Source organism: Rhagoletis pomonella, unplaced genomic scaffold (genome assembly GCF_013731165.1).
Source record: "Rhagoletis pomonella isolate Grant_MI unplaced genomic scaffold, Rhpom_1.0 Rhpom_scaffold_03905, whole genome shotgun sequence".
In the NCBI taxonomy this organism is placed as follows: Eukaryota; Metazoa; Arthropoda; class Insecta; order Diptera; family Tephritidae; genus Rhagoletis; species Rhagoletis pomonella.
The window spans coordinates 1-13773 of NW_023462456.1; the positions used below are offsets into that span (position 1 = coordinate 1).

The 13773-nt window shown below is 37.4% G+C and overlaps 1 protein-coding gene across 1 annotated transcript; it reads right to left on the reverse strand.

The window, feature by feature from the left end:
- Positions 1–11789: 11789 nt before the first annotated feature.
- Positions 11790–13570, reverse strand: LOC118754446 (the record flags this gene model as incomplete). The annotated part of the gene is given in 3 exon segments (XM_036489322.1): positions 11790–12242; positions 12324–13246; positions 13316–13570. Coding segments are annotated over 3 exon segments (1388 nt in total), but the record flags the coding sequence as incomplete, so codon positions are not given.
- Between the last annotated feature and the right edge of the window lie 203 nt (positions 13571–13773).

A 13773-nucleotide genomic window follows, 5' to 3' on the forward strand; every position in this document is an offset into this window, starting at 1 on the left:
TAAAATTGCTTTTAATTTGAAATTCACTGTAATAATTTTAATTAGAACCCGGTTTCTCTCTTTGCGTCAGGAAGCAAACTTTATACTTAAGATCCTCTCAGTTGCTTCATTTGAGTGCGGCTTTGAAAAACAAATAAACATATTTTTCTTAGACTGTGGAAACGTACCACTATTAAGGACTTCATCCATATTTCCTCATGGCTTATATTATTATTTTCAAATGCGCAAAAACCTCGAAAGGCTAGGAATTCGCTAGGGCATCGAGATGTCTTGTATGCAAAGCTCTTTTACAATGTCAGTAAATTTTGAAAAAAGAATTCTAAGTTATAGGCAAACGTCATTCGAATATTAAAACTAAAATATTAAACTGAAAGGTATTTTCGAGATAACTAACAACACTCGACAAAAAACGTCATCCTTCTTTTTAAATAACTTAAGCTCCATCATATTATCGCAACTGGTACGCAACGACCCAGCGATGTGCCCATAAAACGATAGATCTTTTTGTTGTATTATTTTCTGCGGCATATGAAATATTACTTGAAACATGTCAACTGTAATTAAATTATTTTTTTCTTACTTTTTACAGTGCAGTTTAAACAAGTTCCAGCGTTATGTAAAAACGTTAAGAAAATCCTAAAGTATTTAGTTTGAATTGAAAATTCAGTACAAATCAGTACAAATTTTGAAAAATCAAGACAAGAAAAATCAGTACAAGAGTTGAAAAATCCGTACTGTACTGATCAAATCAGTATGTCTGGTAACCGTATGTGAGGCATTTCGGGAAAACATCTGATTCTTTTTTCACTTGTAAGTAGGCACCATCATACAAAAAGAAGGTAGTTTCAATAAACAACTTTTGACGGATAAAAAAATTTTTTGAAGCTTCATAAATTGTGAGCATTCTCAACGGCCTTGCCACTTTGATAATATCAAAACAATAAATCGGTAATTTTTTTACCTTCGTGGTTCGCACCTTGTTTATTAAAAATATATAAAATATGTAATGTTAAAGGAGACTTCATTGACATTGTTCTTTTTATTTTATAATAAAAATCACGATGTTGTTATTTTTTTCTTTTTCTTATTTTGTATGCAATCTTGCATTTTAAAAATCTAATTCCAAAGAATTCTCTTTCCAAATAAATCCTTTTATAATCGCCAGTTCCATATGAATAAATTGTTCTCATAATCTAACATGCAAAACAAAAACAAATTGGGAAAAATTATTTTTGTTTTACTTTATAATTTTTTGGAATATTTGTTCACATGAAATTCGTGAACATTTACTTTAAAATTTCTCATCAGATTTTGCAAAAAATTAGGCTTTTGGTTAGCGTATCACCATTAACTTTAACAAATTTCGAATTTAAAATTTCCAATGTATGCAAAAAACTTGAATTCGTCTTGCGCAGACCGCCCTCCGATAAGCAATTAGCATAAGTATAATTTTGATCACTTTCTTCATCCGTTCTGAAACCTAGTTTCGTCAACCCCCTTTATGAGATTATGCATTAAGTTTCAGGTTCATCATATTCGGGATTACACACGCGCGATCCGCGGGATTTGCGGGACTACAGAAAAAATTAAAAAGACGAATACGAGTTGTGAACTTGCTCGCCAAAATGTTATTCGTACCAGGGATGAAAAAGTAGGTACAATTGTACCTTTTTCCGACGTTTGATGACTTAAAGGTACATTAGGTACAGTCACTAGATTTTAGGTACAATCATCTTTTGATCAGATGCATGTTTATTTATTTTTTTCTTTTTCCTTTACCGTGCTAATATATCTACTTGTAGGCATGGGAGAAGCTCCGCTTTCATTTTGCAGAATAAACAATTTTAAAGAAAAGTGGTCAAAAGGAAGAAATTAAAAAAGTAATATTAAATATGTATTATCTTAAACATTTTACATCGAATTTAGAGCAGCCACTACGAAAAATTAACACTTTACTTAGCTATCCGCAAATTCGTAATTTTTTTCTATTAATTTTAACGCTTATTTTATACTTATACTAAGTCAAATTCAATAGTATTTGCGGTTAAATGAGTGAAAACAAATTGTCAAATGGGACTAAAAAATGGTATTCTGATTGATTTAGATCAGAATAGGCCATCAGGCGTGTACATGCGCTGATAAAGCGGCTATTTGTAAGTTTTTGGGCCATATTATCATCGATAAAGGATATAGGAAAAAAAGCAGTGTCAAAATATGGCGACCAATTTTGTTGTCAAAATATGACATAATGAAAACCAGCCTTTATTCGCCCGTACAGTCCAGTGTCTAGGATGTCTTCAAATTTCATATTTTCTTTAGATGAGAACTATAGCAATTTGACCCATATCCGGTTTTTGATTTCTGGAAATATATTTAAAATGCTTTCGAAGTTACTTACGGCAATTTGATTATTTTCTCTAGACTTGCTCGGATAAATTAGCAGACTTTTCCTGTTTTTTTATAAAAAGCTGGATAAAGAAGTATACTTCGCAAAGTGTGTTTTTTGTATTTTTCGCCAATATTTTTCAGTAGTCAAAATTAGACAAAACAACACTTCTCCGATTCCCATTAGACTATAGTCTATAGATATAGGCTCAGTTAAAAAAAAACCTAATCATGTTTAAAGTACATCCATCTTTTATATTCCTGTTTTAAATAAAATTTATAAAAAAAACTACGAATGAATGATGTAAATTTTTATAGGTACAATCTGTCTCATTTAGGTACATTTATTTTATGATATTAGGTACAATCTGAAATTTCCATTTTTCATCCCTGATTCGTACACCGCTGTATTAAATATACATCATTAGAAGCCCTTCCGTAAGGCCTTCAATTGAATGGCTTCTTCTTTCGCTGCCCATAGAAGGTCTTCTAGAAGGGCTTTTATACGACGTACTTCAGAAGGCCTTTTAGAGGAGTTCATTGAATTTCTCAAAAGTGATAAACTGTTGATAAAATGATAAATTAATCATTTTGATAAATGTATAAAGTTCAGCAAAATGCAACCCTTACAGGTGCCAGGTAGTCACTTTTGCTACGAACACATAAAAGCAAATGAACACAATGGAAGAGGTAAGAATTAAACGTAACTAGCCATATAAGTTAAATAAAAAACAGTTTCATGCAATTATTTACCAAGGTGAGTTCATGAAAGAAGGCGGATAAACAGATGAATTTAACAATTTATCCCTTTATCACATTAGATGAAGACCGCTAATGTGTTTTGAGCAAATCCTGACGTGATGGAGCAAAACGGACTTCAGATTCGTGTTCAAAGACCCCACATACATATAAAACACCTGGTCTAGTTTTATTAGCGTTTCATCGATTTTTTTAGTGGTCCTGCGTAATTGATTAAAATTTGATAACGTTCGCCTTGATAACTAGCTTAAACTTTGTACTTCTTCTTCTTCTTATTTGGCGCTGTAACCGCCTAAGCGATTTTGGCCGAGTCCAAAACAGCACGCCAGTCATTTCTCTTCTGTGCTAACTGACGCCAATTGAAAATGCCAAGTGAAGCCAAGTCCTTCTCCACCTGGTCTTTCCAACGCAGAGGAGGCCTTCCTCTTCCTCTGTTCCCAGCATCGCGGCCCGCGTTGAATATTTTCAGAGCAGGAGCGTTTCTGTCCATCCGAACGACATGGCCAAGCCAGCGGAGCCGCTGAATTTTAATTCGCGGCACTATGTCTATATCGTTGTAAAGCTCATACAGCTCATCGTTAAATCGTCTGCGATATTCGCCATCACCAACGCGTAAAGGTCCGTAAATCTTTCGCAGAATCTTTCTCTCGAAAACTCCAAGAGCCGCCTCATCAGATGCTTTCATTGTCCATGCTTCCGCGCCATACACCAGCACAGGCATGATGAGTGACTTATAGAGTGTGATCTTTGTACGACGAGAGAGGACTTTACTTCTCAATTGCCTACTCAGCCCAAAGTAGCACTTGTTGGCAAGAGTGATTCTCCGTTGGATTTCAAGGCTGACATTATTATTGGTGTTAATGCTGGTTCCCAAATAAACGAAGTCGTCTACTTTTTCAAACTTGTAACTGTCAACAGTGACGTGGGTGCCAAGACGCGTATGCTCTGACTGTTTGTGTGCTGACAGGAGATACTTCGTTTTGTCCTCGTTCACCACCAGACCCATTCGCTTTGCTTCTCTATCCAATCCCGAGAAGGCAGAACAGACGTAGCCCTTGTTTTTACCGATAATATCGATGTCGTCGGCATACGCCAGCAATTGTACGCTCTTATAAAGTATTGTGCCTGAGCGGTTCAGTTCTGCGGCTCTTATTATCTTCTCCAACATAAGATTAAAGAAATCAAACGAAAGGGGGTCCCCTTGCCTGAAACCTCGTTTGGTATCAAACGGCTCGGAGAGGTCCTTCCCTATTCTGACGGAGCTGGTGGTATTGCTCAACGTCATTTTACACAGCCGTATTAGTTTCGCGGGGATACCAAATTCTGACATCGCGGCATAAAGGCAACTTCTCTTCGTGCTGTCGAAAGCGGCTTTGAAATCGACAAATAGATGGTGTGTGTCGATCCTATTCTCGCGGGTCTTTTCCAAGATTTGGCGTATTGTGAATACCTGATCTATGGTGGATTTTCCAGGCCTAAAGCCACACTGATAAGGTCCAATCAGCTCGTTGACGGTGGGCTTCAGTCTTTCGCACAATACGCTCGATAAGACCTTGTAACCTATGCTTAGAAGGCTAATTCCGCGGTAGTTGGCGCGTATGGCGGGGTCGCCTTTCTTGTGGATTGGGCAGAGCACACTTAAATTCCAGTCGTCGGGCATGCGTTCATCTGACCATATTCTGCATACGAGCTGATGCATGCACCTCATCAGCTCCTCGCCGCCGTACTTGAATAGCTCGGCTGGCAGGCCGTCAGCTCCAGCAGCTTTGTTGTTTTTCAGCCGCGTAATCGCTATTCGTACCTCGTCATAGTCAGGCGGTGGGACAGCTACTCCATCATCATCGACTGGGGACTCGGGTTCGTCTTCCTCACTACTTTCAGCGCTGCTACCATTCAGTAGGTTATAAAAGTGTTCCCTCCACAATTTAAGTATATTCTGGACATCGGTCACTAGGTCGCCATTGTTGTTCTTACAGGAGTTCGCCCCGGTCTTGAAACCTTCCGTAAGTCGCCTAACCCTCTGGTAGAATTTTCGGGCGTTCTTCCTGTCGGCCAGCATCTCAAGCTCTTCGCACTCACGCATTTCGGCCTCTCTCTTCTTATTGCGGCAAATACGTCTCGCTTCCTTCTTCAGTTCCCTATAACGGTCCCACATGGCTCGCGTTGCGCCCGATCGCAGCGTGGCCCTGTAGGCGGCATCTTTTTTCTCTGCGGCTTCTTGACATTCCTCATCGTACCAGTTGTTCTTTCGGGCTCGCTGAAATCCAACTACTTCTTCGGCGGCGGTACTTAATGATCGGGAAATGTGGTTCCACTGCTCGCGTACGTCGGATTGTTGAAGAGTGCTCTCAGAGAGCAGGTGTGTGAGTCGAGTGGCGAATAAATTGGCCGTCTGTTGTGATTGCAGCTTTTCGACGTTAAGCTTTCCTTGCATTGTTGGGCGCACATTTTTTGCTGCACAGAGGCGGGTGCGTATCTTGGCTACAACAAGATAGTGGTCCGAGTCGATGTTTGGCCCTCGGAGTGTACGTACGTCCAAAACGCTTGAAGCATGCCTTCCGTCTATCACAACATGATCGATTTGGTTTCTCGTTTTTCGATCTGGAGACAGCCATGTAGCTTGGTGGATGTTCTTATGCTGGAACCTAGTACTACATATTACCATATTTCGGGCCCCGGCGAAGTCGATCAGCCTCAGTCCGTTATCGGACGTTTCGTCGTGGAGGCTGAATTTTCCGACAGTGGCGCCAAAGATCCCTTCCTTGCCCATCTTGGCATTAAAATCGCCAAGCACGATTTTGACATCGTGTCGGGGGCAGCGCTCATATGTACGTTCCAAGCGCTCATAGAAGAGATCCTTGGACGCCTCATCCTTCTCTTCCGTCGGGGCATGGGCGCAGATGAGCGAGATGTTGAAGAATCTAGCTTTGATGCGAATTGTGGCTAGACGTTCGTCCACCGGGGTGAACCATACCCTTAAATCATAGTCCTTTATACGTTTGCCGTGGTCGTCATCAGAAAAAGGGGGTCTCATCCGAGGCTTGTTGGAATTTTTCATTGGGCGGGGTTTTAACGTGGCGGGACCCAAACCCAGCGCACGCGAAGTTTTACGCCTTCTCACTTTAGCTCGCTCCCAAACGGGTGTTTGGTTGCTACCCAGAGGATACGTGGATATAAATATCCGGACGTTGTGAGCTGCGATTTGAACCGTACGCACAAGAATCGCTTCTGGCCACTCCCAGGTGAATGGCAGTCAAAAGTTTTCCACTTCTGCGCACGGAACCATCCTCCAACTTTGTACACTTACCGATTTATGAACACATTATACAAGTGTAGAACAGCCCGTTTCTATCGATAAATAATGCCGATTTTGTATCTACCGAAAAATGCAACCTTTTCCTTGCCCTTTACGCACAAACACTAAGAAGAAGGCAATGAGAAAGCAATATTTTTTTGAAACGAAATCGCCATAAGTATGCCAGCGGAAAAATGTATTAATTTTTTCTTGAGCTTCCTTTCAGATACTAAATTTCGAATACTAACCCTGGTTCTATTAGAGGCACACATTCAGCTCTGGGGTAGTTTCCAAGAGTATGTTATATAGAATATATTACCTTAAACCCATTTTCAAATACGAAACGGTAAAACAAATATGGTACGCGGAAAAACAGGAAAACTGGAATCACTGATGTATTAGCTAGTTTTGGGATTAGAGCGAGCGGGTATTGTTTCAGATCGGATAAAACACTACAGTAACTCTTATATATTTTCTTCTGAAAAATACCCAACAGATATAGCGATTTGGACCATATACTTACGAAACTATGCATAATCACCGAAATCAAAAGTTCCTGGTTGTGCAATAAAATAAAGTTGAATGTAAAAGATGAAACTTTAAAGACTTTATCATTTTTTCGGAAATATTACCAAGAAAAAAAAGCAGGGACGTGAACCGCATGAGAACTTTGGTCGGTTCGGTTCAGCGGTTACAACCCTTTTTTCACTTTTGGGTTGGTCCGTCAAAGCGGTTGTTTTAGTCTTTGAACCGGGGTTTCGGTTCGGTTCAACGGTTTCGGAAAAAAAAATAACGCGCAAGTTTAAGTGCCAAGTGTCTGTCAAATGGGATGGGTTATTATATTACCACATGGTAAACAAACATGATATGGATTACCATATTTAACAAAAAGAAAAAAGTGGATAATTTTATGTATTGGAATTTGGTTAAAGCGAACCTTTAAACCTTTATGAAAAGTGGTTCGGTTTTCAGTTCGGATCAAACATTTGGGGGAACTTTCGCCAGGAAAATATTGATTTTAAAGAACTCTTTACCATTTCGACGAAAAGTTGTTTTTTTTCCATATAAAACACATGGAAAACTTTGAGCGCTTTGAGCGACCTCTAAATATTTTTTGATCTCAAAATAAACAAGTAAGAAAGTCTAAGTTCGGGCGGAGTCGAACATTAAATACCCGGCGCAAGTATTAAATATATGTTTTCCACCATTCCGAAAGCTACCGCTACATGATAAGCCGGCGTGTATAAATTTTAAGTAAACTATCGTCCTTAAATTTCAAAATATTGAAATTTCAAGCATTTCTTAAATTTACCGTTATGTGAAAAGCGTCCGTAATTTTAGTCCGATTTCAACAATTTTCAATGGTTTACTTTTATGTGGCAAGCACAATGACCATACCGAGTTTGGTACAAATTGCTAGAACGGTTAGCGAGATACATATACGTGATCATAAGTGGGCGGTGCCACGCCGATTTTCCAACATTTTATCATAAACGTATTTCCTGGCAAAGAATTGTTGCAACCATCATTTTGAATAAATTAGCTTTAATATTTACTGATTTATGGAGGATTTCGTATTTCTCGAAATTACCGTTATATGGAATGTGGGCGTGGTTATTGTCCGATTTTAAAAATTTTCGGCCATTTGGTATGCTGTACCAGGGCCAACAACTGTGCCAAGTTTGGAATAAATTGATGCAGCGGTTACCAAGATATACACATGTAACCATAAGTGGGCGTGGCTACGCCCATTTTCAAAAAAAAGTTAATATCCTTATTTTTCGTCTAAAATTTATTATAAATATCAATTTTGAGTGAATTATCTTCAGTAGTTACTAAAATATCGCAGTTTTTGTATTTATGAAAATTACCGTTATATGGGAGGTAGGCGTGGTTATTGTCCGAGTTTGCCCATTTTCAATACCATCCGTCCTACGCCCGAAAGAAGTACACGTACCAAGTCTCGTTAAGATATCTTAATTTTTACTCGAGTTATCGTGTGCACAGACGGACGGACAGACGGACGGACGGACGGACAGACAGTCACCGCTTAATCGATTTCTCTTTTCATTCTGATCATTTATGTATACATATGTCTATATCTATCTCGATTCGTTTTGCCTGTTACAAACAACCGTTATGTGAACAAAGTTATAATACCCTTGTGCACAAGTGCGCTCGGGTATAAAAATAGGGGTATAACGTTTTTCGGTATAGAACAATCCTAGGGGGTGAAATCATTAAAATTCCGACGTACCTTTTTTTGGACCACCCTAGTGTTCGTCTGTGTTCTTACACGATATGTATTTCCATGTTTGTACATTAGGGTGATCCAAAAATGCACGTGAAAAGTAAAGTCGGAATTTTTATGCTCTCACCCCCTAGCATTGTTCTATACCGAAAAAAATATACCCGTTTTTTTATTTTGAAATCAAGAAATATTTAGAGGTCGCTCAAAGCGCCCAAAGTTTTCCATGTATTTTATATGGGGGAAAAAACAACTTTTCATAGAAATGGTATAGAATTCTTAAAAAGCAATATTTTTCTATCGGAAAGAGTGAAGAGCAACAGTCGAATTGCATTTTTTCTTCGTACTGCTGTCGCTTTACTGCCGCGCTGGTACTATCTCGGCAGCAAATCGACAGTCCAGCTTCGTTTTTTGTTCCCAGCCAGCAAAGAAACGTAAATTTTGCCGACAGTGCAGTTTAGTTAAATTTTCCGTATCCGAAAACGCATAGAAAAAACTCCTACAGAAGGTGCCAAGTTCGAATTCCGCCAGGCTCTTCCTAATTTTATTTTATTTCTTTTGAACCATGAAAAAGTATCTGTGAAGTGCAGAAGGAAAGTCTATTGAACGAAAAATTCAATCAGACAAATTTCAGAAAAAACAGCCGAAAACGTATCTGTTTCACAAACAATTTTTGTTTCTGCCGTACACTTTAGTGGGAAAACGGATCGTCAGAGTATCCGAAAATTTAATCAGTAAACGGACAAAAATCCGCACTTCATCCACTTTTTTGTCCATTTTCGGATCGGTTTTCGGATTTTTGGCTGGCTGGGTTTTTACTTTCGCTTTGCTGTTGGTTTTGTAAATTCTCACAGCCACAGCAAAGTCGAAGGAAATGAAATAAAAAAATGAAAGCACTTTCAAACGCTGGTTTTATGTCTTTTGGTGACTTTTCGGTGATCTCAGCAAAATCGCATTTTAAGGTCAAAACTTTATACAGCATGCTATTTTTGTATTTTTTTTTTCGGCCATTGTTAGAAATATTTTTTCGATATTAAGTAGGAATGATTTGGAAAAAAGTAGAAAAAAATAGTTGTACAGAGTTGTGCAGATAGAAACTGTCATATTTAGAACATATAGGGCCACAGCTATGATATATATAAAATGTAGACTGGGGACAGGTAGGGAAATACTACTTTCACACTAATAAATGCAAATAGTTGCAAAAAAAATTTCGAAATTCGAGATTTTGACATTTCTTCTTCACTAATAAATATTAGTTGCGTTCCCTTACTCGCAAGAAGTTGCAAGAATTTACCAGAAAGCGTTCCCGTACTCGGTTCTCTAGCTTCTTTTGTTTTTTGACAGTTTTACAGGTTTTATCCCAGAAAATTTGGGGAACGCAACTAGTGATAAATACAATCAGCCCGATTCTGAATAGAAGCTCCCTAGGAATTTTTCCTCATTTCTCTTTCCTCCTATCATGAATGAAAATTTCCTGAGGATTTTTCCTCTTTTCCCTATTCTCCTATTCTAAACGACCTTCGAAGAAGGGAAAATGTATTTCGGGAAAAAAGTAGGTATTACGAATGTCAAAAAGGAGGAGAATTGATTTCGTTATTCTGGGAGAATTTTCACCGGTATTTTAAAAGGGAACTGCTACAAAAATGTAAGTTAATTATAATTAAAATGAAATTTGGTGTAATAAAACGTTTAAACCTTTCATTTTAGGTCCAAAACAACAAATGAGAAACAGGTAGAAATCTTAATAAGCCAGGTTATTTTGGTTTATTACAAGAAAACGCGCGATTGAAATCAAAATATTTCAACTCACATGTGTAGTTAAAAGACAAAATTTTAATTTAGCACTAATATTTAAATTTCCGGAGCACTAGTTTATTAAGAATGCGGCTTCCAAAATTCACAGTGGCAACTGGACCTAGCAAAGGGTACCCTTTGGTATTTGCACACTTATTTTGGTTTATTACATGGAAACGCACGATTGAAATCAAAATATTTCAACTCACATGTGTAGATAAAAGACTAAGTTTTAATTAAGCACTAGTATTTAAATTTCCGGAGCACTAGTTTATTAATAATGTGGCTTCCAAAACTCACAGTGGCAACTGGACACGCGAGCTAAATTAAAATCTTTCAATTTACCCGTGTAGTTAAAAGATTGAGCTTTAATTTAAAACACAGATTTGAAATTTCCGCGCACTAATTTATTAACAACTTTAATCTGAAATACTCTTTTATGTGAAACACACTTTTATGTGTAAAACACGCAAATTAAATGGCGGGAGCTGAGCTGTCAAAAAACTGTCAAACAGCTCTTCGAAAGTTCGAATTTCCAACTCCCAAATTTTCTGGGAAAATGCTGCTCCCTGGCAGTTTCGAATACAAGGCTTTTATTCTCGAGAAAAGTGAAATCCGCGAGAAATGAAATCCTCGGGAATATTCAGAATTGGGCTGAATATGATATAGAAAATGAATGGTACTTACCTTTGGCTTGCAAATCCAGCCTAAAGGTAAAGTAAACATACCTCTATAAAAAATGGCATGCAAAATAGCAATAAGTTCACATCATGAAATTAAACAACACGCGTGAGCGTTTTTCTTACAATAATAATTAATTATTTATCCTTGAACAATAATCATGCAAAAATTTTATCTAATTCATTAGAATGAGAATATTGGATGTCATTTTCAATATTTATAATACAAAAATCCAATGTCGACTATTGTCGACCAACCAACTAGAATTCCGAAAAAAAATTGAAATAAGTTATTGGTTTTCATCCAGGAACGAAAATATACCAATTATTAAATAAGAACCCGTAAATGTTTGTTTTGTTACACAAATTAATGCATGAGATTTTAATTTTTTTCAAAAATTCGTTTCACCATTCTTTCTCACTTACTATATGTTTGTATATGTATGAATATAATTAGTACAATACACTACTCCTATTCAGTTTGAAAGGATGATAACCACATTCAATACATACATACATGCGTACTTACATATACATATGTATACTAGGTATTTATAAATATTTTAATGGCATTTATAATGCATTTACGAGTATGTTTAGTCTAGAAAACAAATACATGTACAAATATAAGTATAATTTTTGCAGAGGTTTAAACTATGCCACTTTATTATTTAGTAAATGTATACTTTCGTAAATTTTGTTATACATATGAGTATAGATACTCGTAAGTATGTAGTTCTTTCAAATAAAGTGTAACTTTTTTTAAAATATAAAATAGTCCAGGGTTCTATCATAAATTGATACTTATTCTAATGCGATTACAACTACAGCTCAGTGTTATATGACTTTAATGTATAAACCTAAAATACTATTTACACTTGGTGCTCTTATCCAGCAATTTCTTCCAAAGATCAAATTGTTCATTTGACTTGACCATATGTACACTGATTAATTTGCGTATATTGCATGGATTGAAAGCAATTCGCCGATTAAGGAACTCATTGGCATGTACGCGCTTGATGCCAAGCTGTTGCGCAACAATCCCTGTAGTAAAGACGTCCTCCAATTTCAAGTAGACCTGCAGGAAAAGAAAAATATGAACAAAAATAAAAATTTACAAAAAATGCTTATTTAAGTCAAAAAATCCAACGCCACGCACCTGATGAAGACATTTTTCATACAACATATGTATGACATCACTTGTTAAGAGATACGCTGGACCGGTGGTGAATGGTGGAAATAGTGGCTGACTGAATTGATCAGTTGACACGTAGTATTTTGATTTTTTATTCCTTATGGGTTTCCATTGCTTCGCCAAGCGTCCGTATATGACACGCTTGTTTTTAGAATGGCCATCTATGAATTGTAGTAGCTTCGGCACATTAATGAACATATCGTCATCCGTTTTCAATATAAATTTGGCATGCTGACAGTGCAGATCAACCCACTCTAATGTGGAAATGGTTTTCAGTGTTAAATTGGTATACGAGTCGATAAAGTTGCCACGAATCACATCACCATAAATGAAATTCTCAATGCTCAGTTCCTTGCTTACGCTCTCATTTGTCGTACGGCCCAAGACAAACGCTATGGATACATCCCGACGAGTACCATAGTGTGCCCAGGTCTGTCGTATGGCAAGACGTGCTTCTGCGTGATTTACCGCGGACGAGATAAGTATCAGCAGCTTTAAATCGTCACCTTGATTTGGACAAATCTTTGCAAAATTTATTTCCTCATTCAAGTGTCCCGACTCATATATTTCACTCGTAGGTATACCTTTGGTGTGGTCGGTATTGTTGCGTGGTACAGGATGGCTGGCAGGTTGCACTTTGGGTATTGCCTTAGGTTTATTTATGGTCACTTTTGTTTCTACTTTTTTCACCACTCGATTTTCATTTGAATGTTGTTGTACAGCACTGGCACTTCCAGGACGTTTAATAGTCATCACTACGGATGGAGGCAGTGCACCATCGTCGTTCGCTTCTTCCTCATCGGTACCAATGTCCTCTACCTTCGCGGCCTTAACAATAGTATTTTCTTCAGTTAACTGCTTGCTGCCTTTCGAATCCTTAGAGAACACTGCGATTTAAAATAAAATTTGTTTAAATATTTTGGACTTAAGAATATTTAAAATAAACACAAACTCACGTTTTTCATTTGCCGTTGGCAATGCTGTGATGTTTCTTAATATTTTATCTGCATTTTCGATGAATTTTTGTAAATTAGATGTAGGTACCATTACATCAGAGTCCAATATTTTATTCAGATTGTTAACGTTATCACTGGATTTGCCGTTAGTTAATTTCAGTTGGTCTAGTTGCACTTGTGACTGTGATTTTAAAGGATCCTGCTGAGCGCCGTTATTTGCGCTTGAAGCATTGGGATAGCTTATGCTGCCGACAACTGAAATTGAAAAGATACATATGTACATATGTATACATTAGTAAATACGTACCTAATTACTGAAAGTGTTGAGACAAATGTTTAACAAATTCTATACAAATTTTAAAATAAAAAATTAAATTAAATTTCGGCGCCTACAACTTTGTTAAGTGCATGGCCGAGCTTCTTTTCCAACTTTTTTTGTGTGCATACTGATCTTATGA